Raw genomic sequence first — 27,833 nt, 5'->3', positions numbered from 1 at the left:
ACCCTCTGGTGGGTTGAATTCGGATCATCGGTTCCTCTGTGCCAGATCGGCGGGGGATTTGTTGAACACCATCCTCCATCTTCCTGGCAAATTCAGGCCGGTGCCGCCTCGAATTACTCCTCGAGTCTTATTCATTCTTCTTCTCCGGGGTCTGTCAATAGTCGAGCGCCCTGTTACACAAAAGTGAACAGGCAAACATTCTCGAAGTGTCCTGGTACGTACTTTTGTTCTTCTCGAGTTTTCGCTGTCTGTTTTCTTCTCCTCGTGTTCATCTGGGTCGATGGACTGTACACCTGTGTGCGCTCTGTCTCAGCTCTGCAGTCTGAATGAAGAGGGAGAAGCACAGTGCGGAAATAGACCGAGCAAGAAAAAGAAAAAGAAAAAGAACATCCAACTAACGACTCCTCAGCAGCTGAACTTCTCCATCGGTGTCAAAATGGCGAGCTGCAAAGCCAGTTTTGTGTCGATCTTGAACAACGACGACAACCCGGCCTTCACCGTTCGGTCAGCCCCAAGGCTCTCGAGACAGCAAACGGTGTCATCCTATCCTTATCACTATGAATCCCAACAGCCGATCCCGGCGCCAGAGTTCCGCTACCACCATGCATATGTGAACTCCCCATCGGTATCGCCGGGGTTGGCGCGCCACCCATTTGACCCGGTGTCCGAACCCACGCAGCCCACGTCGCCCGGCTCCTCGGATTGCTCCTACGACTACATGAGCAGCACCAGCGTTCGCTCGCACTACCACCTCAGCCGCCAGGATCCCAATGCTTACCGCCCTCTCTCCGACAAGCGCATTAGCGGCAGCTCCGTTGCCGAGCCCCCGTCGCCGCAACCCTCGATCGGCAGCACCAAAGAGTCTATGGCGGCCAAATCCGGGGTCCGCAAGAACAAGTACCCCTGTCCCTTTGCTGCTAGCCATGGCTGCTCAGCGACATTCACGACCTCGGGACATGCCGCCCGCCACGGCAAGAAGCACACGGGGGAGAAGAGCGTCCACTGCCCCATCTGCAACAAGGCCTTTACGCGAAAGGACAACATGAAGCAGCACATCCGCACTCACCGCACGCACTCAGAAGAGATGCCGACGGCGATGGCGACGGATCGGGACAGTGATGGCAGTGGGAGCTGGTCGACACGGAGGAGCAACGCCTCGGTCTACAACCACCAACGCTCCATCAGTGGGACGCAGATGGACAGCCCGTACGACGGCTCGATGCCCGCCAGTGGCAGTCATCGAGCGTATGAACCGATGGCGTCACGAGTATGATGAGTGAGCGGATACGTGAGAAGAGCATGACCTTTCCATTCTCTGGATATCCTTAATTTTGTCTTCCCTCTTTCCCAAGGCGGGCCAGACGAGTCCCGTCGGAGCAACGGCGTTATACGGAAAAGAAAAGGCGCCCATGAGCGGCGCCGGGGTGGCTGCTGGCGGCACTCTCGTGGGTCGTGGTGGATTTAATTCTGTGTACCGTCCTTCTGGACGGTATCCCTTTTTCCCTCTTTTTTATTTGGGTCACCCCATTTGCATTGTTCTTGTACTGGTTGAATGGCTTGTCAGCGTGTATGTTTGTCTTGTTTCCTTTGTGTGCCACGAATACCTCTGTTACCGGTTCTTTGGGAGCGACGGCCGAAACTGTTTCTGGAATGTACAATAGATCATCTACGACATTGGATCCGAGACGGAACCAATGAATATCAATGAGAGGCAACTCTTCACGACGCAAATCTGCTGTGTTTGATCTCTGTCAAGTGTAAACTGGCCAGTCCCGAACCACGGATCGGGCGGGGCGGAACCGGGGTGGAAAATTGGATCAGGGACGTGGACCTGTCAAAAACATGGGGAAATTCCCCGGGCATGGTTTCTGACATCTGGTGACTTAACATGGGCTCAGCTGGTGGCCAATTCCACCATCTCATCTTCCATGCTATCTGTACGTACTACAATGTACTCGAGTAATGTATGCGTCGAATGGGAGCAGGGAGCGGGGAGTGATGATGTCAGCGGCCAGACCCTGAATTCCAGAACTACATCGGAGTACATCGGACGGACGACATCCTACAGATGATTTCTCGTATCTGCAAAGAGTACTCTCCAAGTACCCGTCACACTGGTAGGCAACACCAATTCATCATGATGTGTTCAGACGCTGTGGGTTTCAGCCGAAGCTGTCCGAAACACTGGCGGGCGTGAGGCAGCCAATCGCCCAGCCCCTGCCGGTCGTACCTGCCTTATTCCTCCATCTTGCTCGTCCTCGTCCTCCACTACGTCACGGGCCCTGCCCCGCCCCATCGCCACGCTTTTCTTTTCTTTCCTTCACTTCACTTCACTTCTTTTTCCTCCTCCTCCTCTTCCTCCTCCTTCATCAACCATCCCTCTTGATCTTCCCTTTTCATCATCTTCCATCAACCTCATCAATTCCATTGCCTTCCTCGTCACTTCCCCATACATTCCACCCGCCCATGACTTACTACGAAGGCCGCCAGTACCCCCGGCCGCCCGGGGGCTACAACCCAGACTACTACTACGCGCCTGCTCCCCACTCTAGTGGTCGTCACCCCATGGATGTCGTCCGTCATCGCGATGGCAGCGTCGACTCATACGATGCCCCTCCCGGCGAGTATGGCTACGAATACGGCTACGGCTACCCCCCTCAGGCCAGACCGTCCCGCGTCTCCACCGTCTCGGAGGGCGTGCGCAGATCCCACTCTATGGGCTATCGCGATTCCAACTATGATGACTCGGGTCATCACCGTCGTTCCCACCGCCATTCCCGGCGACATGATGACCGACGTACGCAATATTACATGATCTGGGGGAATCACTCGCATGCTGACTTCTGTAGATGATCGTCACAGATATTCCCGCTCGCCATCGGATAGTCGCTCTCCTCCCCGGCGCCGTCGCAAGTCCATCTCGGAGCAGGCTCTGGGGGCCCTAGGTCTAGGCTCGGTCGCCTCGTCAGGCTCCAAGCATCGCGAACGTGATCGCGGTCGCTCGCATGGCCGGGATCGCCGGTCTTACTCCTACTCCCCCTCGCCCAGTCGGGACAGAAGTCGTCACCGTCGGGATAAAAGCGAGCAGCGGATCGCCCAAGCCGTTCGAGCGGCCCTAGCCGCGGGTGCAGTGGAGGCTTTCCGGGTCCGCAAGGAGCCTGGCGAGTGGACCGGTGAAAAAGGCAAGCGTATCCTCACAGCGGCGATCACGGCTGGCGGTACCGACGGGCTTGTGGATCGGAATCCGGACAAGCATTCTAAGCGCCATATCCTCGAGTCCACCCTGGCTGGTCTGGCTGCGAACCACTTTATCAACGGATCCAGGTCCCGGTCGAGGTCCCGGGGGCGGGGTCGCTCCCAAAGCCAGAGCGGGCTAAAGAATCTGGTCGCCACGGGCGCCCTGGCCGCTGCGGGTAAGGAGGCCTACGATCGGTTCCGGTCCAAGTCGCGCCCTCGGAGTCGCAGTCGGGGCCGATCCAGCTCTCAGGATAGCTACGATGACCGCCGCCCCCGGAAACGAAGCAAGAGCGTGTCCGATTACATTAACCAAGGAATGGAAGCTCTAGGCCTAGGAAACAAGGATAGCCGTGACAGGAGAGGCCATGGCGGCCGCCCGTCTCGTCGTGATGATTATTCGGACGACGAGCCCTCCAGCGAGTACGAGTCGCGCCGCCATCGCAGCCCACGGCGCCCCAGGCATTCTAGAGATGTGAGTCGACCTTTATCCACTGCCACCACCTCGACACGACCTTCCACGCGCACCACATCCAAAGGAATCGGCGAAGCTGGTCATGGTCGTGTCAACCCACATGGAGATCGTCACTCCGAGGATTCTGATTCTGACCTGGGAAGTAGTACCGATGAGGAGAAGCAACAAAAGAAACTTACCCGGAAAACACTGGCAAAAACGGGCCTGGCCGCGGTGGCCACCATCCACGCCGCACATAGTCTGCATGAGAGCATGGAAAAACACAAAAAACGAGCGGAACTGGTTCGAGAGGGTGAGATGTCACCGGAGGAAGCCCGCCGCCATCGTCTCAAGGGTCAGCTGGGGGATGTAGCCAGCGTGGGCCTCGCGGCTCTGGGAATCAAAGGTGCAATTGGGGAATGGAAGCATGCCGAGGAAGCTCGCCGCGAGCGACTTGAATTTGCGAAAGGCTGCAATGAACGACGAGAGCGACGACACCGCCGTGCCCAGAGTCAGGGACCGGTGTCTCATCCGCCGCGGACGGTGTATCCGGACGAGATCGAGGAGCACCATCCTTCCGAGTATGGGTCCACATCGGATTCCCGGTCTCGGTCCATGGGTAGGTCGAGGACCCCCGTTACACCATATGCATGAATTTTCGATAGGGGAATTGCTCATCCGGACATGTGCCATGATAATGACTTATGATGATGATGTTTCTTGCACCTCTATTGATTGATCTATAATTACATGTTGTACAGTACATTGCTTGCGTTTTTGCTTGCCTTTTTGATGAATTTGTTATCTTCGTCGATTCGCGAACCTACGGACTGTCCAGTAGAGATTGTTGCCATCCCGGCTTCTACAAAGGGCTACGATAATGTCAATAAGCATGATCCATTCCCGGCATGCAGACATGCAGGCATGCCCGTAGAATCTATCAATGGGGCCGTAGACCGTCCCATCCGCGCAGCAACCGACGGAATATTTACAATACAGACACATGGGTAAAAGACAGGCAACGCACCGGGTATGATATCTCAACAGGCAGGCACACCCCTGCTGAATGGATGGGCAGGATCGTCAACGGAACAACTAGGAATCAGATCGTCGATCAGGGAGGAACCAAACAACTAAATGCAAGACTAGGGGGGAGCAGGGGAATGTGGCCAAGCACGAACAGACACGGACGGACGCAGCAAGGAGATAACGGAACGCTCGATTCTTTTGCCAGCAGTGAAAGCAGATGCAACAGGGTGCAGGCACCATTAGGCAGGCGTAAACCTGACAGGGAACATGGGTGGAAGAACAGAAAGGAAAGGTCAAGTGCAGCTAGCTGTACATCCCAACGGGGCGAAGGGAAAGGCACTTTTGCAGAAGTCAACTTTCGGAGTGGGGACCACGAAGGAGCCAGGCCAATGCAAGGAAGGTATCAGGTCGAAGCTGTCGGCGATGGGTGGGTAAAGGAGGGTAGAACAGATGTGACGTTGCAAGGAAGGTGTTGGTCGCGTTTCAGGTCCGAGAGATGCCGTGGGGGCTTTCATCGATCGGCATGGAGGTTCAACCAGCTCATGTCCTCATTGACATTGGTGGCATTGTGTGTGGGCATGGGTTCCGAGACTTCGGGTATGAGGATGCTAGACCCCCGGGTGTTGGTGCGAGACGGGTCAAACAGTCGGTAGTCACTGTCGGATGGCGCTGCTATTGACGGAACATGGGTGCTGGGGTTGTAGAAGCTTCTGCTGTAGGTGCTACTTGGAGGCCGGCCCGCCCAGCTGCGCTGTTGCCATGAGTCACGCTCCAACTCGGCACTCATCGAGGAAGCGCTAGAGATACGAGCAGACTGACTCTCTTGGATGGCCACATGGCGGCCCTCCGAAGATATGATAGACGAGGCATGCTCGGTGGTGGGGCTCCCGCTGATCACCTGTCCCAGAGGCTTGGGCTCGTCCAAGAACCCGAAATCCAGTGGCGTGAGGGTCTTCATGGCCCAGCCTTTCGGCTGCGGCTTGGCTGCCGCTGAGGGGGGCTGGAGGTTCTGAGACTGCACCCCGACCAGATTTGTCGCACTATTGTCCTGGAAGTACCGACTCCACCCTTCATCGGTCCTGCGGTCGCCCGGTCGACCCCCAGGGTTGGAGTCTTGCCCCCCGAGTTCCTTCTCCAGGGCAGCGCTTGAGTATATGCTGGGTGAGGAGGACTCTCCAGTGGAGTGGATGGTGGTCAGCGGACTTGACTTCAGCGGAGTCGAATTCTGTGCATAGGCAGGGCGGGCCCCAGCTGCCCTCGGTGTCTTTTCATCCCCCACCTTGCCCGAGAATATTGCGAGCGAATCCACCGAGGAAGCTGCCAGAGGCGCCGGGCTTTTCGCCATGGGGTATGCTGACTGGGCCAAAGGCTCCACGCCCTGATCCTGGAAACTGAGCCGATCTTTATCATTTTCGGCTCTGGCTCTCTTGAGGTTCTGCTTCTTGCGTTTGAGGAGGAGCAGAATGATCACCAGAAAGGCTGCGACGCCCAGAATGGCTCCCAGGGTGGCGCCGACGATGGTGCCGACATCGTTGTCGGACGAATTACCGCCGGCTGCAGGGCTGGAAGAGGCGCTGCTGGTCGAAGTTGCCGTTGATGAGGACGTAGTCGTCGTTGATCCCAGAATCTGCTGCTGGCTCTCGTCACCGTAAAACAGCTTCGTGGCGTTGACCCAGCTGTTGGCGGTTTGGTTGAATATGGCTAAGGAGTCGGTACCACTGCCACTGGAGATCACCACCAATCCATCCTCTCCCTGGGCTAATGAGTAATTTTGCCGTGTTGTGGATCCCGCCAAGCTACTATCGTAAGTCGGGTAATTGCTGAGGGTGATCTCTCTCTTGCGCTTACGCGAAGATTGGGAACTCAAGGCGGTAGCGGGATTCTCATCCTTCCCGGACGAATTCACCAACACCACGCTTGTGACCGTGTTGGGCGCCACGTCCATGTCGAACTCTTCGAGGACCTTGCTGCCATCGGATCCGTCCAGGATTGCACACTGCACACCAGTGGACAGCGATTGGGCTAGTGTCACGTTGGAGCTGTACCAGCCCAGAGTGGGGTCGAATAGGTGGACCTTTTTGGGGGTTGTCGTGCCACCCACCAAAGCTGCCTCGCGACCATTCCAGGGCAGGAGAACCGGTGCGACGGCTGGCGATGCTTCTGTCGCATTGTGAGCCGCGATGGAGTACGGCGAGACCGTGCTGAGGACGTATGTATCGGAGGATGCGACATCTTCGTCGGTCTGGTGACCGCCGTAAACCAGGATTGACGAGGAATTCGACAGGTAGACGGCCTTGTGGCGAGTGCGGTTCCCCATCACCGATTGCGGGGGTTGGATTGTGGTCCATTTTTTGTCTTGAAAGGAATATCGCTGCAAGCCCGGTTGACTCGACGAGCCAGTTCCGCCGACTACGTAGAGAGCTTGCTTGGTTTCATCGCCATCGGTGCCGCCTATCACACACGCCGCATCCGAGACGGCCTCACCCATGGTCAGTTCGGTCCAGTTTCCATTGCGCTCGAGGGGTATCGATGCGAAGCCGTTGGCGGAGTAGGTGTAAAGAGTGTTGTCGTATAGAGCGGAGCAGTGGCCTTCCAAATCCACAGGGGGTTTCGGAACGAGCATATCGAATGATTCCGAGGAAGGGGGGAGAAACGAGAGGTTCTTCGAGAGTGCCAGCCGAAGACGATCAGGAAACAACCAGCCGTCCGAGGTCAGCACGCAGGCGCAAGGACGGAGAAGGAATGAAAGATGACTGCCGAAACACTATCGCATGGTCGACGCGGTCGGACGAAGGGTGCCACCGGGGTTGATCGCGAGTGGCTGGGATGGGGCAGCGGATGGTTGGATCGCAAGCGAGAATGCGCGGTATGCTGGTGAGATGAGGTATATGGAAACCCGAACGACCGATACGATTGAAAAAGGGATGGGCTTTAGGTGAGAAATGAATGGCGGCCTGGCAATGAGGGTGTCAATTGGGGAAATTCAGGGGGACAGCAGAAACGATGGACGGAGTGCACGATATCAAATCGGCAGCAAACGTGAAAGAACGAAGGGAAGCGAGGCCGCAAAGAAGGAGATAGGAAGCCAGGCAGAGCCAGGCAGAGGGACAAAAAGCCAGCGGGCGGAGGGATGAGAAGGAGGGTGTCAGGAGAGGGCAGAGAGGAGGTCGGATTGTATGGGTGAACGGTGGAGGGTGAAACGACGGCGGGCAGCTTAGGCCAGCACTAGCACTCACCCTTTCGGCTAGCACGGGGCAGCATCGGCGATGTGAAAGGGGGCAACGAAACGGGAAGCCAGTAAAATAAGACAATGATCAAGAAAAGTCAAACGCAAGCGAGAGTTAATACGTAAGTGGGAGTGCACAGCACTGTTGGTGGTGGGAGAAGGAGGGAGTGTGGAAGGGAAGGGAAGGGAAAGAAGTCAAGTGCAGGCAGTGAAGGGACGGCAGTGAAGTGGGAGAGACACCAGGAGGGAAGGAGCGAAAAAGGAGGAGGCGGCGATGGGCAGGAGCGACCAATCCAGGACGACGACTCTGCCCGCTCAGGTACCTACTACATACCTGCCATGCAAGTATCGAGTAGCGAAGGACTACCGAGGATCTAGTTAATCTAGAAGGCTACCTAGATGGAAGCTAGAAGTTATCGACGCCCACGAGTGACCTGCGCCCGCCCGCCTGAACCATAATCTCCGACCCCGTTCGAGGGGGTTATTTTGGTTGCGACCCGGGAAACCGAACAGGTCCTTACATGGCGATGGAAGTGTACCTGCATGAGGCTGCAAGGATGTACCGCATCACATGTTGGATGACCCAACACCTGTCCAGGTTGTCAGTCAGTCAGCCAGTCAGCCCGTCAGCCCGTCGAGGGGCCAGGAACTGGTTTAGGTATAGGTCCGACCCCTTGGGCCCCAATGTCATCCTTTCGTTGGTTACCCACGGGTCTCGTACCCTTGGAACGCAACTGAAGATCAGAGGGGAAGTGACCAGGATACCGTGCAATGCAGGATTGGTCCTCCAGGCTCGCCGACCAAGCTGGAAACATGCGATCGCATCGGACCAAAAATGATGCTGCCTTGATCCGAAGCGATGTCGAGAAGTGCGAAAGGAAAACAAATGTAGAGTGGGGACCGTGGAGGGATGGAGCAATGACAAGGTCCAACGGCCGCCACTGGATGGTGCTCTGATTACGCCGTCCCATCCTGGGGGCTTATCAGTCAGCGGCATCCCTGCTGAATTAATATAAATTGGGTATTCGGACTGCTCACTGCATACGGAGCATCAATACGGAGTACGGACTGAATAGCTGACAGGTATCCCCGGAGGAGGTACATAATAAATGGAATGACCGTTGGTCCTCGTGCGCGACCAGGATGTGCCCGCTGCAGCCCGATTATTGGTTTACGGGACTAGTCAGGAACAGCCGCGGCCAGGCTGGATGACGCAGGTACAATTAATCCGACCGGACTAGGATATCACCATTGCAGCCGGAGATATCGCCCGTGGAAATATTCCGGGATCTCTCACATTTCCAGTCCCGTCTATTTATAGGTCCGACGACCACATATCCCATCGACTCCGGACCAGCGACCTAGTCATGTTCGAGCCGGGTACCTGAAGCGAGACTGACTCGTGGCCGGGGAGCCGTCCGGTGGGTTCAGTTTCATCCGCCCCGCTCGGGGTGGCGCCGCTGATTGGCGGCAGGATGAAGCCTGACGTAATCCTTCAGATTGCAGTATACAGATATGTTTTCAACCTCGAAAACATAAGTTTAGGCAATGATATACTCAATGGCCCTATATTAGCTTCTCAGCCTGCTCATTGAATAACTAATTGTAGTCATGAGATAGTAGCTAGCCTAGATTATGTTCGGACTACACTCATCTCTATATATAATGTGTCTCTACGGAGTATAAACAATTCTTATCATCAATTCAAACCCTCTACCAGCCCTATCATAGTTCTTACTCTTCTAAACATAGAAAACCAACCTTCTATCGCATCCCAGTAAGCAATCATCGCATGAGCATGATTATACAACCCACTCCACTTCACTTCAACTCCCGCTCCAACCAACCATATAATATTCAACCAGTACCTGACTTATCAAACCGAACCATCTACTCCCATCGCCACCACCAACCACAAATACCTCATAAGAATGTATACCCAGAACCCTAAAGCAACCACCGACCCTAACCCCCTCAACCCAACCTTGAAAAGACCAAGTATATACAACACCTCTACAACATACTGTAGCAGCATCCCGAGTACGCCAAACAACGTCTCCAACCCAACCCAACCCAGCTTAGCTTAGCTTAGCTTGGCTAGGCTTGGGTCGGGGAGGAGGATTATGGACACGTCACTACGATTAGATGCCCGCCGTATTGAGGGAGCTAGATACTTAGGGAGTAGCCTGTAGGAGGGGTAGATAGGTAGGACAACAAACTCTAGGTAAGGAGGAATACGAGAAAACGGGTCCATATACTTGGTTTCATTAGTACTACTCCGTACTACCAACAAGTAGTAAGGCAGCGCCGGAGGCGCTGCCTACGGGCTTGATAACACGGATACCTGGCTTAATAAGTATCTAGCTAGTTATCATTAGCAGCTGGAAAAAAAATATAGTAAGATAAGAAGAATGGGTTATATTTTCTTTTTATACTATATGAATGTAAAATATGAAGCTTTTTACTAGCTTAAGAGTTTAAAAGCGTAGATATAGTATTAGTTAAATAGATATGTATTACTATTACATCCTATAACTCATAGATGATATTAGCTATTATGTGTATTAGAAGTCACTGTAGGAACTGTAGTTATAATCACAAACTATTATTAGGTATATATAATATGTTTATAAGTATAGTGTATATAATCTTCAAGTTCTTCTAAGGATAGTATTTAAAAAAGTGGGGAGAAGGAAGAAAGTAGTAAGATAGCTTTAAAGTAGAAATAGGAGAGTAAGAAATGAAAAGTAATAGAATTACTAGTAATCGAATACCCGTGAGTAGTGAGAAGTTTAAGCTAATAAGAACTATTGAAGAGGTATAGAAAGGTGTACTGAATGACCTAATTACTAGATATATATTTGATACAGTCCGTCGGTCATTCTTAGTATGTCCATAGTAGAGTCAATTATCCATCAATAGCAACAATGATCGAATTTGCCATTGTGTAGGATCGGAAGAGAGCTAAGGAGGAGTGTTGTGGTTGTGGCGGGGAATGGGAAGAAACGAGGAAATCCAATGGTGGACGATGTGTACCAACGGCAGCTTCCGTTGTCTCAAAGGAACTTTCACATCTTGGACGATCGGTCTGGTTGAAGGTTACTTGGAGCCGGGCTGGCTGGGGACGAACAAAGGGCCTCCGGTTCTTTCTCTGTCCTCGTCTCTCCCCTCGATCGCTTGAGAACCCATTCTGGTACTTTGAAGGCAAGACAGATTCCCGGGGAAAATTCCCACAGGACCTGCAACATCTGTTCCAGCAATTTCTCGAGGGTGAGACGACCTCTTCACACACACCCGTTCCGCCTTCTATACTGACCAGATGCATAGCCAATCCGGGGTCCGCCACACTTTGGAAGACGGAGACCGTTCGTCTCGCGAAATCGATCACCACAGACCAAGCCCCGAACACTATGCTGGGCCTGCATACGAAGAGACGACGCGAGGAAGCAGCCCGGTCATTTGCGTCCGCTATGCTTGCTTCCCCTCCGTTGCGGATGCTACTGGCGAACCGCGACGCCTCGGACCGTGACGAGAAACTCGTCACATACTACGAGGAAGCCCAAGAGCTGGCCACCTGTGTTGGCCAAACGCGTGGGATCTGCGAGTATACGAATCTCGGGCGGTTAACTTCGCCCTTGTTCTCTCATCGGTCGGATAAGATGAAGGCGCACCCTAACCATAGTTTATGGCCGGACGACCCAAGGCTAGACGGGCGTCGGATTCTGTTCATTACGCAGCCGGCCGTGTCACGCCTGCGAGGTACCACGTTAATGGGCATTGAGGAGCGATGGGCACGGTTAAAAGCAGTGGTCGAGGATGGTGCAATGTCCAAGGAGCAACACCAGAAGATGTTCAGGAAGCAGCACGCACAAGCACAGGAAGAGGGGAGAAGAATTTGTGAAGAGAAATCGAAGCGGCAAGCCGAGTGGAACAAAATTGAGAAGGAACGGGGGGTGAATAGAAAGAATCAAGATAAAGCAAATCTTGAAACCGAGGAGAGTAGAACAGATGGAGATGGCGAGTATAAGAAGGGAAGGAAACGAAAAAGAATCACCAAGGCAGACACCGCAGAAGAGGAGGAAAACAAGGAAGACAAGGAGGGGAAGCAGTTCACAGAGGAGAAACTTGAAGGGAAGAAAAGAAGAGGGCGTCCGGCTACCAAAAAGAGAGCAGTCCAGTGATCTCCGCTGCTTCAGCTGAATATCTACTGTACGCTTCCATTCATTGCTTTATTTCCTATTCCTAATGCCCCTGTTATGCAGGTACTAGTATCCTCTCCATAGAAGTATTGCAGATCATTCCTACTGTATCTCTGATAGGCCTAGCATTGTTTCATATTATGAACTTGGTATAATCTTAACTGATAACATCAGAATGCCACGATTATAATACGAGGTCTGAACCGATTAGACCCTCTATCAATATCAGACGGGAACTCAATAGCATTATATTATCATAAGTATCTATTTCCAAAGAAACCCTTAGTCTCTTCTGCACCGCTCTACATACATCCACATTTCTCACCAAATAATAGGTAGGTTACACGAAAGCCTATTACCACCTAGCTTCACACCATAGTACTCCCCCCGAACCACCATGTAATTCCGTCAAAAGATTACCAACAGTCAGCCCTCTTCACCCCACGAACAAGTACCTTCCTGACCTATTCACCCCTTCTTCATCATACCCCCTTTCCCCAGGAATGATTATGGTTCTCGCTTGTGTTGACTGTCCGGTCCGAAGGCGGGAGATGCAGATGCGCCGTCGCCGAGTCTTCGTCGGGTTACAGAGGAGGACAGTCATCTAGAAACTGGGGCCGTTGGGGGAGGTACTCACTACTCAGTACTACCCAAGCATCGGGTTTGAGAAGGGTGATTGGTTGATCGGGTACGAAGGACAAGGTTCATGCCGACTCAGCCGACGACATACACACATGCAGAAAAGGGAGAAAGACGAGGAGGAAAATAGGAAGGAAATGAATACCAAACCCACCAACACAGCTAGTACTTCTACGGTACCTACAGTCCAGCAGTACACTTTGAAAAAAAAAAAAAAAAAAGTATATAAATACATCCCTACGTCCATCATGACAGATAACATATATAGTACTATGCTGCACCCCAATAACCTTTTCCGGGGAAATCGGACCATCATCCCTGAGGCCTGAAGAAACCTTATCCCTGAGGAGTCTAATTAGTATAATGCTGTGCGACCTCGAATGTCCCTCTTCCCTTCTTTCCCCACCCCCCGACAGATCCCCGAGACATATATACAAACGGAGATGAATAACCAGAATATCTAGCATAGATGATTACAATTTGAAGATGAACAATACCATGTATTATACAGTGTATAGATATCTAACAACTGCCTATACAAATCACGTGCGAGAGGGACTAGAGTGAAAGACTGATAGAAATAACACGACACTACCAATTGAAATGAGGTATTCACGAACATGAGGGATCACTTCGGTCATCGTATACTAAAGCCTAAACTTTCCGCATTATCCCAGAAAAGTATCTCATACCATCTCGGTCGGTGATCGGTCCATCCATCATACATGCCAAGCTCCCCCCCCAACACACACCCGTCCATTTAAGTCAATGACTGCGAAAGTATTTCTTTTCTTCTTTTTTAAGAGAAAAGAATACGACCAAGGAATAAGAAAAGAAAGTAAGATTCCAATCATACCAGCCATGAGAAATCTTACCCAACGGTCTCCCCTATAAGAAGGGCGTAAGAAGAAAAAGAAAAAGGCAAGGCCACGATAGCTGGGCGTTTGCGGTGAACGACAATCATAAAGAAGAGAGGAAGGGTGTGAATCCGACTTGTAAAGTAGATCGAAAATATAATTAATTCATTAAGGATTGCCAATCTAGCTACATATCCCAACTGTAGGAAACAAGGAATTGTCAGTATCCTGCAGTCTATACCCATTGACTCTGTCTCCTGCAAATTGTATGCCCCGGCGTAAACTTGATTTCCAGAAATCCATTCGAGAGGAAGGTGGCAGAAGTAGAGATATTATAGAGACGTCGTGTGTCTCCTGCACAATCAGGCGTCACGTCGGACAGTCTACAGGGAGGCGCATCAACTCGCACGTGTCTGCAATTCTGCAATGGTGGGCCCAGTGGCATGGGCTGCGTCATGGTGGTTCTCCTTCTACAGCGTTAGCCCGAGTACTTAAGACATTTAGCTGGGCAGCACTCGCCTTCTTCAGTAGCCAGTGAGGTTGAACGATCGTCCACACCTCTCGACGGAGAGACAGGATTGCATGCAGTCCTTTACAGGAGACATCGTAATTGAGCCGGCATTTTGTCGCTGGACAGTAACGCCACCAAGAGCTTTTGGAATTACTTGTAGATGTGATAACTTTTCAGCTTCATTGCATGCTAGACATATTTGAATAGGTTCCCGGGTAGTATGTCGACTGGGATACCTAGTTTCAAAGCGGGCTGAAAGAAAGAAGAAAAGAGGGAACAAAGAGTCCTTCCCATCCCCCGGCTTTTTCGTATCCTCTGCCCGCTACACCCTGCACATCATCTTCTACACATCCCCAACTTCCATCATGGACGAAATCCCAGCCAGGGTAAGGATTCCTTGGACCACTATAGAGAAGATGACTGATTGTTGCTCTAGGAGGCATCCGGCGATACGGACCCTCTCCCAGACAAAGAAACCTCCCCCCAGACCGAAAACGCCGTCCTCAAGAACCGAGTTGCTGATCTCGAACAAAAAGTTGCAACTCTCCAGGACGTAGCAAACATTGACCGCAAGGAGTATGGTCGACAACTTAGAATCCTGAGATCGGTAGGTTTTGCCTGGCTGTCCTGTGTTCCCCAGGACATGAGCCAGGAATTGGACGGCGTTTTGTTCTCCGCGCAAACCTGGTGCCAGAGTTATGCCTTGAGGAAGCTGGTCGACCTTGCAGAACTCAGCGCCGATGACAAGCAGGGCATCCTCGATCGCCTAGCGGGTTACTGGGTGCAGGATCTGGACTGGGATACCCTGATGGGGTCGTTTCCGTATCCGATCCGTCGAAACGTGCTGAACTTGGTCGCCCAAACGATGTTGACCAAGGACCTCATGGAAAGGTTCTTCGAAAATCCATTTTGGTTCATTGAGGGCGACACGGATCAGCACGACGAAATCGAAAGCTCGATATCCTGTGCACAGCGTCTGCAGCATCTATACCAGCAATTCTTAAAAAGTGAGATGATCACCCGCATGTCAAACCCTTCTTCCTCTGCTTCTCTGCTTCTCTGCTTCTCTGCTTCTCTGCTTCTCTGCTTCTCTTCTCTGCTTCTCTTCAATACTGACCCCAAACGACAGCAAACCCCCTTCGAGCCAGTCGTCGGAAAACAGAAACCGTCCGTCTTTCCCACTCCACCCTCCCAAACCAGGCCACAGACCTCGAACTTTGCCAGCAGACTCAAAAGCGGCGCGAAGAAGCCGTCTCGTCATTCACCTCCGCCATGCTTTCTAGCCGGCCATTCCAGATGCTCCTGCGAGACGTGAAGCCCGAACAGGCAGAGGAACGCGAGAAGGCGCTGCTAGAGGTCTATCGGTTCGCTGATCAGGCGGCGTTTACCCTAGGTTCGAACTACGGGTCCTACCAATACAAGACCCTCGCGAGTCTGGGAGCCACTCTCAATCGGACCTCCGAGCTCGTAGTTACCCAGACCAAGCATCGAACTCCCGAAAACGAGGAGGATCCATCATTAGACGGGCGTCGAATCTTAGGGATTCTGAACCCGGCGGTAGAGGCATTCGACCTTGGTGATAACCTGCAGCATGCGGTATTAGCCAAAGCGCAGGTCCTACTCGAGCATCACGAATTGACTCAAGAGCGATATGAGGAGGCTCGACGTCAGTTCGTCGAGAAGGCTCGCGAGGAAGCTCGCGAGGAACCTGAGGAGCCGGCGATAAAGAAAAAGAAGAAGAATGGAAAGTCGGCATAAAGAAGACTTAGGTGAGAATTTTGCTGCCTTTTACCTGTTTGCGTGCTTACTGTATGCAGCTTTCCTTTGGTTACCTCCCTCTACAGACTGCTAACCTAATACTTCCCTTCCTCCCAAACGTGATTGATACATTAACTTTACGTATGGACTTCAAACCTTACATATCATCATAAACTAACCAGTTCCTAATAATATGAATACCCCAAGTACCTTTCCCCTCACTCCTCCATCCTAAAACCCAAACCCTACCCAATATTCAAGAATCCACCCCATCCCCGCCACCTACCAAATAGACATGCCCCACCCTAAGCCCCCCATCTCTACAGAGTACAAAAAACCAAAACCACTTACTTCTATCAACCAGGTAGGGTGAGTGGAGCATGACTAAAATAACATCAACAACAACAAAAGTTGAAGAAAAAGAAAAGGAAAAAAAAGAAGAATGGGACGAGCCGGGCTTGAACCGGCCACCTCCAGATCTTCAGTCTGACGCGCTCCCAGATGCGCCATCGTCCCGGTGATGGGGTTGAGCTGGAGGATTAGGCTATATGTTCCTGGAATTGAGGTGGTGGATAAGTGAATGGAAGGGAAGACGTTGGTATGTGATGATAGGTACGTGGGGGTTGGTTATGTGATGGGACCGAGTATAGAGGAATATTAGGATAGGTGGTTTGGGAGATGGTGGGTATAGGTAGATTGATTTGTTCTGGGATACTGGCTTGGAGGGATCGACTCTGTTCAACCCTTTACCGGTGTTACGAGGTAGGGTTGGAGTCAACGGATTATTAGGTATCTCTGCCATAACCCTACTATGTATGTCACCCCTACGGAATATAAGTATCTTATGCGCCACCCTGTTGCTGCTGCTTCCATTGGTGTGCTCTTTGCAGCAGCTTCGACAGATTCGCCGCCGACTGGTCGTCCGCCGGGAATACATAGTCCATGTACTCCTCGTACCGGTCGTCGTCCAACTTGCGTCGCTTCTTGACCCGCCGCGGCATCTGCTTTTCGATCTTGTCGATGTCCTCCGGCGAGCCGTGCGTGTGCTCGAATGATCGCCAGGCGTTGAGGAGTTCCACGCGCTGTAAAACAGTTAGACTGGCATGGGTGGTATCTGAGAGTGGGCGGCTTACCTCTTCCTTGAGATCCTTGTCCTTGAACACCTTGTGGGCCCGCTCGAACACGGCGCGAGCACGTCGTTTGGCATCCTCGCTGATCGGCCGTTCTTCCTCCTCTTCTTCCTCTTCCTCCTCGTCGGGCACGTTGATCTCGAACCGCGCGTAGTTGATCCAGACCTTGACGTGGTCCGTCTTCTCCAGAAGACGCTCGTAGAGCTGTCGGACTCGGTCGTATTCGCCCTCGTACTCCTCAAAGTCGATGTATGATTTCCAGACCAACTCGGGCATATCCAGAGTCGCCTGGTCGATGCCAAGCTCATAGATGGCTCTCGCACGGTCGGTATCATCCAGGCCGCGCTCCAACTCGGCGTACTTGATCCACGACTGGCTGTTGGACGGATTCCACTCAATCTGCTTTTCGAACAGCGTCCGGCACCGTACGAACTCGAACAGCTGGCGTTCTAGATCAATGTATCCCCGGAACAGCTTATCCTTGGGGCACATGCCGATGGCCTGGCCGAGCGTCTTCCGGGCCGCTTGGAGATTCATCTGTCGGATTTCAAACTGCGCCTTCATGAGCCAGATCTTGGCGAAAGTGAACTTCTTGTGGGGAATGAGTTTCAGGCACTCGTTGTAGATCTGACGGGCCCGTTCGACGTCCTTGGCCTCCAGTTCCTCCCAGATGGCGTAGAATATCCAGAGGTAGATGTACCGTCTCCAGTGTCGCTTCTCCTGCGAGGGTGGTATCTGCGCGATGGCGCGCTCGTAGATGTCGCGAACCCGGTCGGGATCGCCCGAGGTCTCCTCGAGCCGGGCAAAGTCGAACCAGATGTCGTAGTTCCGCAGGTTCTCTCTCAGTTGCTCCTCATACTGAACCCTGCGTTTCGACAGGATCACGTCCTCCACGCCTTCCCGATCGCCAAATTGTTTCTCAAAGGTCGTGTAGGCCTTGTGCAGCGTCATGGACTTGGAACGAGGGAGTCGATCCAGGGCATACTTGTAGATCGCCCGAGCACGCTCATACTCCTTGAGTTTCGCCTCGAACTTCGCATACGCAATAAAGAGCTTCTCGTCCATAAAGTCCTCGCCCAGCGTCTCAATCGCCATGCCATAGACTTCCCGCACCAGATCGCTCGTGCCATACTCCTCTTCGAATCTCGCCCACTTGATCCAATTTCTGGGTTCGGGGTGAACAATTGTGAGCCGCTGGAAGATGGCCCGCGCCCGCTCGAATTCATTGTACCGCTTCTCCAGCTTGATGTATGCACTCCAAGCGCCCTCCTCCGGCTCCCATGACATCCACCGCTCAAAGACCTGTCGCGTGCCGGGGACGTTGCCCAGAGTCTCCTCCATGTAGACATACTTGTACCAGAGCTTATCCACCCGGGGAAGGATCGTCACGGCGCGGTCGAGCAAGTTCCGGGCATGGTTGATGTTGCGATTCCGCATCTCCGACTCGATGTAGCGAATCCACAGTACCACGGAGGTCGGGCTGACGTCCAGCGCCCGTTCAAAAATCGAACGCGCCCGACGGAATTCCTTCTGCTCCAGTTCCCATGCCGCATAGCGCATCCAGTTGTTCATGTTAATCCGGTTTCGGCGCACATAGTCTTCGAACTCTTTTCTCTTGCGACCCTGGTATTCGTGCAGTTCTTCCAAGTCGGCGAAGCGTTGCGTCGGGGCCTGCAACGCGGGCTCCTGGCGGTCCACGGCCTCACGAAGCAGCTGCTCCGCTGAGATCTGGACAGGCGCCGCGGCCTTGTTCTTGACCCGGGGAGGGCCGCGAGACGACTCCATCGTGGCTGGTGTGGTTAAAATCGACCCGGTCAGAGGTATCTGATGGCGTGGGATGGGCAAGTCGGGTCCGATGAAGACACGATCGGATAGACCAAACCAATGGCGTTGCTGGCTACCGTCACGGTAGTCGAGGTTGGCGCAGTTGAGATTCTGGATCGGCGCTGAGCCAAAGTCGGACACGCTGCGGGAGTGGTCCGTCGCGCCACCTCGAGCCGTTGCTGACTCAGCAGCATCGGCAGCGGCAAAAGCAAGCAGTTGCGGAAACCTCATTCCATCTTATTATCCTGCGTTCACAGCTCGCTTGCTGGTCACGTCACCGCTTGCCATCATGTCGAACGCCGAGGAGCTGCTGAGAGATTTCGAAGACGATGACGAGGATCTCCAGTTGGACGATGGTCTCGAGGGGGAGGGTGTGGATGAGGAGCAGCTGGCACAGGCCCCCGAGGTTACCAATGAGTTTGACGTCGCCTTGTCGACCGCCGACGAACTGACCCGCCTACACAAAGTGCTACGCGACCACTACTCGATCCGATTCCCTGAACTAGAGACGCTTGTCACCACGCCTATCGACTACGCGAAAACCGTTGCCATCTTGAAAAATGGCCCGCTCAACGACATCAAAGCCCTGTCGACCTCCCCGGACAACATGGTTGGCGTGCCACTGCGGTCGATCCTGGACGGCCCGTCTCTGATGGTAGTTGCGGTGGAGGGTACGACCACCCGCGGCCGGGAGATGACGGAATCCGAGTTGAAGACAGTGCTTGATACCTGCGAGCGGATTTTGAAGCTTGATCGCGAACGGACGGCCCTTACAGAGAGCATTCAGTCGCGGATGAGCCAGATTGCTCCCAACCTGGCGGCTTTGATCGGACCGGAGACGGCCGCGCAGTTCTTGAACCAAACAGGAGGACTACTCGAGCTGGCGAAGATACCCGCGTGTAACCTGGCTGCCCAGGGCTCAAAGCGATCGGAAGGATTGGGCTTTGCTACGAATATCGGTATCCGATCTCAGGGCTTTCTCTACAACTCGCCGATCATCCAGGGTGTTCCGAACGATCTTAAGCGGCAGGCTATCCGCATCGTCTCTGCTAAGATGGTCCTCGCTACTCGAGCGGACGTCTCCAAATACAGTCCCGATGGCTCCTTGGGTGAAGAGCTGAAACAGCAGTGTTTCCAGCGACTGGAGAAACTCACGGAGCCCGCGCCGAACTCGGGTGTGAAGGCGCTACCGGCCCCGGATGACAAGCCGTCCCGCAAGCGAGGTGGACGACGGGCTCGAAAGGCCAAGGAAGCGGTCGCTATGACGGAGCTCCGTAAGGCGCAGAATCGGGTTGCTTTCGGTAGGGAAGAGGCAGAAGTTGGGTATGGTACTGGCGAGGGAACGGTCGGACTGGGTATGCTCGGTCAGCAGAACGATGGGCGGATCCGTGCGACCCAGATCGATCAGAGAACCCGGGCGAAGCTCAGCAAAAACAACAAGGGATGGGGAAATGCAACCCCCGTCAGTGGCACATCTACCTCTCTCCGCGCATTCGGTCCTGGTGCCAGTGGAACGGCGAGCGTGCTGCACGCCAAAGGTCTGCGGACTTCGGGCATTGGCACCTCTCTGGGAGGGTCTGCAGGCACTGCCAGTACTATCGCTTTCACGCCCGTGCAAGGCTTGGAGCTGGTTGACCCCAAGGTGCAAGCGGAATTGAGTCGGAAGCGCAAGGCGGAGGAGGACCGATGGTTCAAGTCCGGCACCTTCACCCAGGTGGGTGGCCAGACCACCGCGCCTCAGGGGGGAAGTGGAGGCTTTAAGGTTCCGGCTTTGCCTCCGAAGAAAAAGGTTGATACCGGCGAGGGCAAGATGGCCCCGCCACCGCCGCCGATGAAGCAGTAACGAGCGGCTATCTTTTTAGGGTTACGAGCATTCACAAGGCGTTATAACCGGGTTTCATGATACCATCAAGAACTGTATGATAGGATTAAATCAAATACCAGTGCTATTTCTGAATCTGCGCGACAGTGCCGGCATTGGCGCAAGGGTGTCGGTTCCGCGTGAACCACACAATTGATTGCCATGGTTCAGGCGGATGGTGAAATTCTTGGCTGGCGATGGCAGCGCACCCACAGATGGCGCAAGCCTGGGAGAGATGTCGTGCGATCGTTCCGAAAGCAAAACCTAATTGATGAAAAATGTGGCAAGAACAATGAGAAGCACCGTTTCATCGCGTGGCCTGGTTTCTTTATCCTTTATGGCAGCTGACGGATCAAGTGACCGTTCCTGGTTCAACATCATCCCGACTCGTCATTTGGTATAGTGAATTATTGAATCCTGGGGACGCGATGATAAGCATAAACTAGCCGACGATCATCTAGGCACGGCCAGACCAAAATTCAATCATGCACCGGCTGTGGAACATTCCGGCTGACCGACTCGACCGCGGCATATGGCGTGCTTTTGGAGGAATCTTCTTCCATGGGCGTGAATCCGGTGGGCCTGTCGTGCTTGATATTCCGTGGTTGACCTGTTTTCACCGTTTTTTAAAATGCCACTCCTGTTCAGACTGATTCTGACTTTTCTCTCTCCCTCCCCTTTGGCATACAGTCGTTATTGTCGTTCCTTAGCGTTGTGATTCCAGATAGACGGAAGCAGATCATGGCCCCCGGCATCGTCGAACCTCTTGTCCCAACGGTGGAGTCAGAGGCCGTCCCCGTGAAGGCTTCATCTCACTCGCTTTTCCACCATACGCTCATCACGACCGACCCGGATGCATTCAAATTCCACGCCTCCGCTTCGCTGCAATTGCGATTCGGACCTCCCACGACGGCCTTGTCGGATGATCGACTCATCGTATCACCGTACAACGACCCAGCGCACCTGCTGGACCTGCGCCGACTCGATCACCCCAACCAGTTACTCGCCAAGGCGTTGACCATCCTCCAGCCCATCCGGCCAGACTATGCAACAGCCCCCTACACGGAGTCATTCAATTGGACGGCCGTGTTCGACTTTCTGCGCTCATTGTCTCAGGCCGGGGGGTATCACTGGACTTCGCAAGATTTCTATGTAGTGGTGTTTCGATCGGTCCTGCGTGCGGACGCTGACCCGGAGCGGTTGCACGCGCTGGATGCCCATTCACATCAAGAGGCGACGGCCAGCGGGGGATTACTGAAGTACTGGTTTGGGACGAAGGATGAAGAGAGACGGAACCTGGCTACTTGTGAGTGCTCCGATAGTTGGGGTCATCGTATATATGCTGACTGCAGTAGGCATCTGGCGTAGTCGGGAGGATGCGCGCCTGGGAGGAACGGGCCCGTGGCATAAGCGAGCACGTGGAGCAGCGCGCGAATTGTATGAGCGGATTGAATTTACCACGCTGCGACTGGTGGTGGGAGAGGGAGTTGGGACGTGGTCGATTGCCGAGTGGGAGGAGGCGTAACCGTGGTTGGATCGCATTTCTGATGGTGCCTTTTATGTATAGAGTTTATACCCCGTGATTAATGCATTGCTGTTTGATGAAGCCATTGGGTGCCTGGCCATCCCTCCATCCATCTCGGATCGGATCCTGGGGCCTGGGCTGGCCCGAAGGGGCAACATTGCCCGCGGTGGGACTGCCCGCACCCCTCAAAGGAGTATCTTTCCACGCGGAGGTGGGGTCGATCCTGATCCCGATCCCTCGCAATCGACAATACTAGTACTCAGTACACAGCACGCAGGACACAGCACAGTCTTCAATAAGTAATGTCTCCCTGCTGGATGGATTGCCAATCCGCAAATGCGGGGCATCCCAGACCCTTATACGTCACAAAGGGTGCAAAGGGATATAAACCCAGGCCTGGTCTGATCAGATCCTCCCATCGATCATCACCTCATCACAATGCCTGGTGTATTGTCTCAGACTCTGACCGTCAGCGACGGTCCACTGACCTCCGAGAACGCCGCCTTGCTGCGGCCCTCCGACCCCAACCTTCCCCTCGACGAACTCCGCCAACGCTTCAATGAAGATGGCTACCTTTTCCTCAAGCAAGTGCTTCCCCGCGAAGACGTCCTCGAAGCCCGCAGACAATACTTTAGCTACCTGGCCCCTACCGGGGTCTTGAAGGACGGTTCCGACCCTGTGGAGGGCATCTTCAACCCCGACAAGACCCCCGATGACTACCCGGGGATCGGGGCGGGCGCTGCAGGCGGCAACGGCCGCCCGGGCGGAGAGAGCGCCGCCCAGTTTGTCGATCGCGCCATCGAAGCCCACTACAAGGATTGGTATACGGAGAAGCTGTGTCAGCATCCTGCTTTGTATGACTTTATCGCCAAGTTTACTGGCTGGGGACAGAATACTTTGACGTTCAAACGCACCCTCCTGCGGAACAACATCCCTGCTACGAAGCCGATTGGGGTGCACTACGATCAGATCTTTATCCGACATGGCGAGCCGACCAGTGTGACGGCATGGGTGCCCATCGGGGATATCAAGTTGACGGGAGGAGGGTTGATCTATCTGGAAGATAGTAGGTGATGTGAGACATCAGATGGATGAGACTGACGGGTGTAGGTGACTCTGTGGGCATGAAGATCGAGGATGACTTTACGGCCAAGGCCGTGGCGGCAGGATTGACAGAGGAAGAGGCCAAGTATGCGTTCAACTCGAATATGATGTCCACGGGGATGCTGTCGGAGAATCCGGCGGAGTTTGCCAAGCAGCACGGGCGTCGCTGGCTGGTGTCGGCCTACGAAGCGGGGGATGTGGTGCTGCACAAGCCTCATATGGTATGTTGTCCGCGGCGATTGAATTCTGATGCTGATGAGGTAGATCCACGCGTCGACGGTGAACAATGATCCGGACAATGTGATTCGGCTGGCGACCGATCTGCGCTTTGCAGACTCGTCCCGGCCGTATGATAAGGTGGGTGCGCTTTCTGGAAGCTGGTACGAGGCTAATCTTGTGTAGAGATGGATGAACTTTTACCGGTTTAATGATGGGGTTTGACATGGACTGAGGTTATCAATGAATTGTTATGATTGTGTCTATTGATCCATCCACGGTATGCTCATTTAAACATTGAACGTGCAATGGCAGATTCTAGTATCGTCAGTATTGTTGGTTCAACATAGGATAAACCTACTGCTGGTCGTCACAGTATCCCCCAGTCCATCCATCACCCTGCTCAATGCACTGAATGATCAGCCTGGAGCTGGAATTGGCCCGAATCACCTACTGTATCGCGACAAACCAGATTGGCTATGCTATCGCCTCCGTAGGTCTGACAGGAGGTTGAGTTGGTGAGGGTGATTTCCATCAGCGGCGTAGCCAGAGCGGGCAGACATAGACCCAGACAATAAAAGACTGTCAAGACGGACTTCATCTTGGTGGTATGGTTGTTCTACGAACGATTCGAGGGGTGAACGAAGGTGAACACCCCTTGCAAGCCGGTTGATGTCACTGGACTGGCTGCATTCCGTAGGGGCGATCTGCAGGGAGCTCGTTGGCGATGCAATTACGTGGACAGAACTGTCTGGACAGTGGACAGAGTTACGAGATAAGAACTGTTACTTTGGAGCATCACTCGACGGACGATCCACGATCGGTCGGAGCGCTTTGAATTCTTGAACCTTTATCAGGATGCTGAACGTGGCTCCATCCCTTGCTGATGCCGGATTCTTATGTAAGACCCAAGGCATACGAGCTGGTTGGAGTTGTAGCCACCTGGTTGGAGCCCAACGCGTCCGATAGTCGGCACCAGTTGTAACAGGTGGGGTTTTGGGGACCCTCCGACCGTTGCTGATCAGTCGGAGATTCGTTCAGGAGAGGATTCGGCGCAGGACATTCGGGGTCCGAATCAATAGTACACCGTACGGAGTTGCTGAAGCAATCAGGAGGGCCGCCGTCAGCACGCAGGTCGGAGCAACAGAAAGTCCGACCACAGCCGCCCCGCAGCCTTGGCCAAGTCTGCTGAATCCTTCGTCCCCTCTTCTCTTCTGTCCCGAGTCCTTTTATTCTCTTCCCCCCCTCCATTCTCCCATCTCCTCTTTCTCTGCTTATCCTTTTCCTGTAAGCCACCTGTTACTCCTCTGTCTGGCTTCTTCATCTCGTCTCTTGCTCGTGCTAACCTAAGTAGCATCACATAGCAACCATGGCTGCCCCCGCTCAGAAGTTCAAGGTCGCCGACATCGTATGTTCATCCATCCTAGTTCTGGGATCTCATTGACCATCCTAGTCCCTGGCCGCCTTTGGCCGCCGCGAGATTGAGCTCGCCGAGATTGAGATGCCCGGTCTCATGGCCATCCGCCGCAGATACGCTGCTGATCAGCCTCTGAACGGTGCCCGCATTGCCGGTTGCCTGCACATGAGTATGTCTCCTATTCGGTATCGTTGACTCCATCTAATTCTTCTAGCCATCCAGACTGCTGTCCTCATCGAGACCCTCGTTGCTCTTGGTGCCGAGGTCACCTGGACCAGCTGCAACATCTTCTCCACCCAGGACCACGCCGCTGCCGCCATTGCCGCCGCCGGTGTCCCTGTGTAAGTTCGCTACCGCTGCTGCCACGGCCTCGCTAACGGGTCTAGCTTCGCCTGGAAGGGTGAGACTGAGGAGGAGTACAACTGGTGCTTGGAGCAGCAGCTCAACTCCTTCAAGGATGGCAAGAAGCTCAACCTCATCCTCGATGACGGTGGTGACTTGACCTCCCTCGTTCACCAGAAGTACCCCGAGCAGCTCCAGGGTTGCTACGGTCTGTCCGAGGAGACCACCACCGGTGTTCACCACCTGTACCGCATGCTCAAGGAGGGCAAGCTCCTCGTCCCCGCCATCAACGTCAACGACTCGGTCACCAAGTCCAAGTTCGACAACCTGTACGGTTGCCGTGAGTCCCTCATTGACGGTATCAAGCGCGCCACCGATGTCATGATTGCCGGTAAGGTTGCCGTCGTTGCCGGTTACGGTGATGTCGGTAAGGGATGTGCCGATGCCCTGCGCAGCATGGGTGCCCGCGTCCTGGTCACCGAGATTGACCCCATCAACGCCCTCCAGGCTGCTGTCCAGGGTTACGAGGTCACCACCATGGAGGAGGCTGCTCCCCAGGGTCAGATCTTTGTCACCACCACCGGTTGCCGTGACATTCTCGTTGGCAAGCACTTTGAAGTGATGCGCAACGACGCCATTGTTTGCAGTATGCTTCCCCCCTTTCCCTCTCTGTATCTGTTGCTAACGAATCAGACATCGGTCACTTTGACATTGAGATCGACGTTGCCTGGCTCAAGGCCAACGCCAAGTCGGTCCAGAACATCAAGCCCCAGGTTGACCGCTACACCATGGCCAACGGCCGTCACATCATCCTGTTGGCCGAGGGTCGTCTGGTCAACCTTGGCTGTGCCACTGGCCACTCTTCCTTCGTCATGTCCTGCTCTTTCTCCAACCAGGTCCTGGCTCAGATTGCTCTGTTCAAGGCCGAGGACGTTGCCTTTGGCCAGAAGTACGTCGAGTTCGGCACCTCGGGCAAGAAGCCCGTGGGTGTGTACGTGCTCCCCAAGGTGCTGGATGAGCAGGTTGCTCTGCTCCACCTGGAGCACGTCAACGGCAAGCTGTCCAAGCTCACCCCGGTCCAGGCCGAGTACCTGGGTCTGGAGGTGACTGGACCTTTCAAGGCCGACCACTACCGCTACTAAACTACTTAAGACCTGACCTAGCTTCAACATTCACGATGTTACGACGACATAAAGGGTTCTTTATCAACATGGGGCTCAAAAGCATTGTCTTCAACGGCAAATAAAAGTCGCTGGTTTCTGGATACAGGGTGGAGTATTGCATTCAACAGTGCGGATGATACCACTACATAGGTTAATTGATTGAATCTTTGTCTGTCTTGTAATACTATGAACCATCCAATAGTTTAATCAAGGTGGTTCCTACGGCCTGTGCAAACTCGGGATGATTGACATCGCGGGGGTGTCGAGTGACCGTAATTCCAGTATTCTGCAACTCTTTCTCCAGGGTGTCAAAGAGGGCCTCATTCGCCTGGGGATCATGAAACTGCTGCCCCGGCACGTCCATCATACTCAGGCCCCCTTCCGGTATCAACACCACCACCTTGTCTGGCCGTATCGCCTGCTTCAACTTGTCCGCAATAAACCTGCCCACCCTGCGACTCTCCTCCTCATCCGTCCGCACAATAGTAACCGTCGGATTATGCTCATAGATACGCCTCCCCGCAAACCGCTCCGGGACCGTCTCGGGGGTCCCAAAATTGATCATATCGCACGCTCCCAGACTGACGACCTGCGGGATACCTTTCTCTGCAGCCGCGGAGAGTCGTGTCGACCCAGCGCTTAACACCCCGCCCACGATCTCATCCACGATCTCAGACGTGGTCAAATCCACCACCGCATCCAGATGGGTTTCCCGGATTAATCGCTCCATGGCTTTTCCGCCTGCTCCGGTCGCGTGGAAGACGTAGACTTCACATCCATCCCCTCCTGATGCTGCTGCTGCTGCTGCTGATTCTTCGTTGGACTGTCCTCGGTAATGATCCTCAAGAAACTCCCGAATCCTCGTAACGCCCGGCGTGGTCACTCCAAACATCGTAATCCCGATCCTTTTCTTCCCTCCTCCACCTCCCTCTCCCCCATCGGCATCCCCATCCCCCTCTTCTCCCCCCTCGACACAACCCTGAAAGTAAGCCCTCGCCATCCCCTCCCCCGCCGCCGCCGCATTCCTCAACACCCTCTCCAAAATCCCATTCATCCCCGCCACATCCACAACACTATACATCATGGTGATATCCGTCTCCTGAACATACGGCTGTACATCCCCCGACGCCATAGTGGAGACCATCACCTTGGGAAATCCGATGGGGAGGGCCTCCCGCATGAGTGTTGTGGCGATGGCGGTGCCGCAGCTTCCGCCAAGGGAGATGATGGTGTGGATTTTGGAGTGCTGGTGGAGGGTGCGGATGGTGGGGATGAGAGTGGTGGTTATGGTTTGGATGTAGGTGGTGCGGGGGAGGGAGGGGAGAATGTGGAGGAGGGAGGGGG

At 53.9% G+C, this 27,833-nt stretch overlaps 13 protein-coding genes and 1 non-coding gene across 14 annotated transcripts; 8 read left to right on the top strand and 6 right to left on the bottom strand.

Moving 5' to 3' along the window:
• The first annotated feature begins 28 nt into the window (after window positions 1–28).
• On the top strand, window positions 29–1,329 carry BO80DRAFT_248236 (C2H2-type zinc finger protein). The gene is made up of 2 exons (XM_025714617.1): window positions 29–214; window positions 410–1,329. The coding sequence occupies exon 2, from the start codon at window positions 437–439 to the stop codon at window positions 1,271–1,273; it is 837 nt and encodes a 278-aa protein (XP_025570098.1). The 5' UTR covers window positions 29–214; window positions 410–436; the 3' UTR covers window positions 1,274–1,329.
• Window positions 1,330–2,119: 790 nt separating this feature from the next.
• BO80DRAFT_429607 (uncharacterized protein) lies at window positions 2,120–4,585 on the top strand. Its single transcript, XM_025720510.1, has 2 exons — window positions 2,120–2,797; window positions 2,850–4,585. The coding sequence occupies exons 1-2, from the start codon at window positions 2,467–2,469 to the stop codon at window positions 4,340–4,342; spliced, it is 1,824 nt and encodes a 607-aa protein (XP_025570097.1). The 5' UTR covers window positions 2,120–2,466; the 3' UTR covers window positions 4,343–4,585.
• Window positions 4,416–5,092, bottom strand: BO80DRAFT_248219 (uncharacterized protein). Its single transcript, XM_025714616.1, has 2 exons — window positions 4,880–5,092; window positions 4,416–4,747 (listed from the first exon to the last, which is right to left on the bottom strand). The coding sequence occupies exons 1-2, from the start codon at window positions 4,955–4,957 to the stop codon at window positions 4,490–4,492; spliced, it is 336 nt and encodes a 111-aa protein (XP_025570096.1). The 5' UTR covers window positions 4,958–5,092; the 3' UTR covers window positions 4,416–4,489.
• A 136-nt stretch (window positions 5,093–5,228) lies between these two features.
• BO80DRAFT_449884 (uncharacterized protein) lies at window positions 5,229–7,340 on the bottom strand (the record flags this gene model as incomplete). The annotated part of the gene is made up of 1 exon (XM_025721773.1): window positions 5,229–7,340. One exon carries the CDS (start codon window positions 7,338–7,340, stop codon window positions 5,229–5,231), a length of 2,112 nt encoding a protein of 703 aa, XP_025570095.1.
• Window positions 7,341–10,683: 3,343 nt separating this feature from the next.
• Window positions 10,684–12,124, top strand: BO80DRAFT_439116 (uncharacterized protein; the record flags this gene model as incomplete). Its single annotated transcript, XM_025721069.1, has 4 exons — window positions 10,684–10,690; window positions 10,814–10,830; window positions 10,895–11,213; window positions 11,271–12,124. 4 exons carry the CDS (start codon window positions 10,684–10,686, stop codon window positions 12,122–12,124), a joined length of 1,197 nt encoding a protein of 398 aa, XP_025570094.1.
• A 2,390-nt stretch (window positions 12,125–14,514) lies between these two features.
• BO80DRAFT_449882 (uncharacterized protein) lies at window positions 14,515–15,907 on the top strand (the record flags this gene model as incomplete). Its single annotated transcript, XM_025721772.1, has 3 exons — window positions 14,515–14,535; window positions 14,586–15,156; window positions 15,279–15,907. 3 exons carry the CDS (start codon window positions 14,515–14,517, stop codon window positions 15,905–15,907), a joined length of 1,221 nt encoding a protein of 406 aa, XP_025570093.1.
• A 443-nt stretch (window positions 15,908–16,350) lies between these two features.
• BO80DRAFT_t282 lies at window positions 16,351–16,423 on the bottom strand. The gene has a single exon. It is a non-coding gene; the product is annotated as a tRNA-Phe (tRNA).
• Window positions 16,424–16,597: 174 nt separating this feature from the next.
• On the bottom strand, window positions 16,598–18,970 carry clf1 (putative cell cycle control protein (Cwf4)). The gene is made up of 2 exons (XM_025724518.1): window positions 17,041–18,970; window positions 16,598–16,989 (listed from the first exon to the last, which is right to left on the bottom strand). Exons 1-2 carry the CDS (start codon window positions 18,820–18,822, stop codon window positions 16,750–16,752), a joined length of 2,022 nt encoding a protein of 673 aa, XP_025570092.1. The 5' UTR covers window positions 18,823–18,970; the 3' UTR covers window positions 16,598–16,749.
• Window positions 18,971–19,002: 32 nt separating this feature from the next.
• On the top strand, window positions 19,003–20,794 carry BO80DRAFT_248080 (U4/U6-U5 snRNP complex subunit PRP31). The gene has a single exon (XM_025714615.1). The coding sequence runs from the start codon at window positions 19,151–19,153 to the stop codon at window positions 20,702–20,704; it is 1,554 nt and encodes a 517-aa protein (XP_025570091.1). The 5' UTR covers window positions 19,003–19,150; the 3' UTR covers window positions 20,705–20,794.
• Window positions 20,795–21,463: 669 nt separating this feature from the next.
• On the top strand, window positions 21,464–22,247 carry BO80DRAFT_449879 (uncharacterized protein; the record flags this gene model as incomplete). Its single annotated transcript, XM_025721771.1, has 2 exons — window positions 21,464–22,028; window positions 22,078–22,247. The coding sequence occupies 2 exons, from the start codon at window positions 21,464–21,466 to the stop codon at window positions 22,245–22,247; spliced, it is 735 nt and encodes a 244-aa protein (XP_025570090.1).
• A 244-nt stretch (window positions 22,248–22,491) lies between these two features.
• Window positions 22,492–23,994, top strand: BO80DRAFT_469110 (uncharacterized protein). The gene is made up of 4 exons (XM_025722984.1): window positions 22,492–23,313; window positions 23,358–23,572; window positions 23,616–23,708; window positions 23,754–23,994. The coding sequence occupies exons 1-4, from the start codon at window positions 22,686–22,688 to the stop codon at window positions 23,790–23,792; spliced, it is 975 nt and encodes a 324-aa protein (XP_025570089.1). The 5' UTR covers window positions 22,492–22,685; the 3' UTR covers window positions 23,793–23,994.
• BO80DRAFT_367964 (uncharacterized protein) lies at window positions 23,925–24,168 on the bottom strand (the record flags this gene model as incomplete). The annotated part of the gene is made up of 2 exons (XM_025716312.1): window positions 23,925–23,978; window positions 24,022–24,168. The coding sequence occupies 2 exons, from the start codon at window positions 24,166–24,168 to the stop codon at window positions 23,925–23,927; spliced, it is 201 nt and encodes a 66-aa protein (XP_025570088.1).
• Window positions 24,169–24,629: 461 nt separating this feature from the next.
• BO80DRAFT_429601 (adenosylhomocysteinase) lies at window positions 24,630–26,859 on the top strand. Its single transcript, XM_025720509.1, has 6 exons — window positions 24,630–24,854; window positions 24,922–24,975; window positions 25,021–25,153; window positions 25,199–25,325; window positions 25,371–25,972; window positions 26,020–26,859. Exons 2-6 carry the CDS (start codon window positions 24,937–24,939, stop codon window positions 26,466–26,468), a joined length of 1,350 nt encoding a protein of 449 aa, XP_025570087.1. The 5' UTR covers window positions 24,630–24,854; window positions 24,922–24,936; the 3' UTR covers window positions 26,469–26,859.
• Window positions 26,674–27,833, bottom strand: BO80DRAFT_429600 (Tm-1-like ATP-binding domain-containing protein; the record flags this gene model as incomplete). The annotated part of the gene is made up of 1 exon (XM_025720508.1): window positions 26,674–27,833. A coding segment is annotated over one exon (1,160 nt), but the record flags the coding sequence as incomplete, so codon positions are not given.

The sequence above is a fragment of the Aspergillus ibericus genome (assembly GCF_003184845.1).
Source record: "Aspergillus ibericus CBS 121593 unplaced genomic scaffold BO80scaffold_67, whole genome shotgun sequence".
Classification (NCBI taxonomy): domain Eukaryota; kingdom Fungi; phylum Ascomycota; class Eurotiomycetes; order Eurotiales; family Aspergillaceae; genus Aspergillus; species Aspergillus ibericus.
This window is presented reverse-complemented; position numbering and strand designations above follow the sequence as displayed.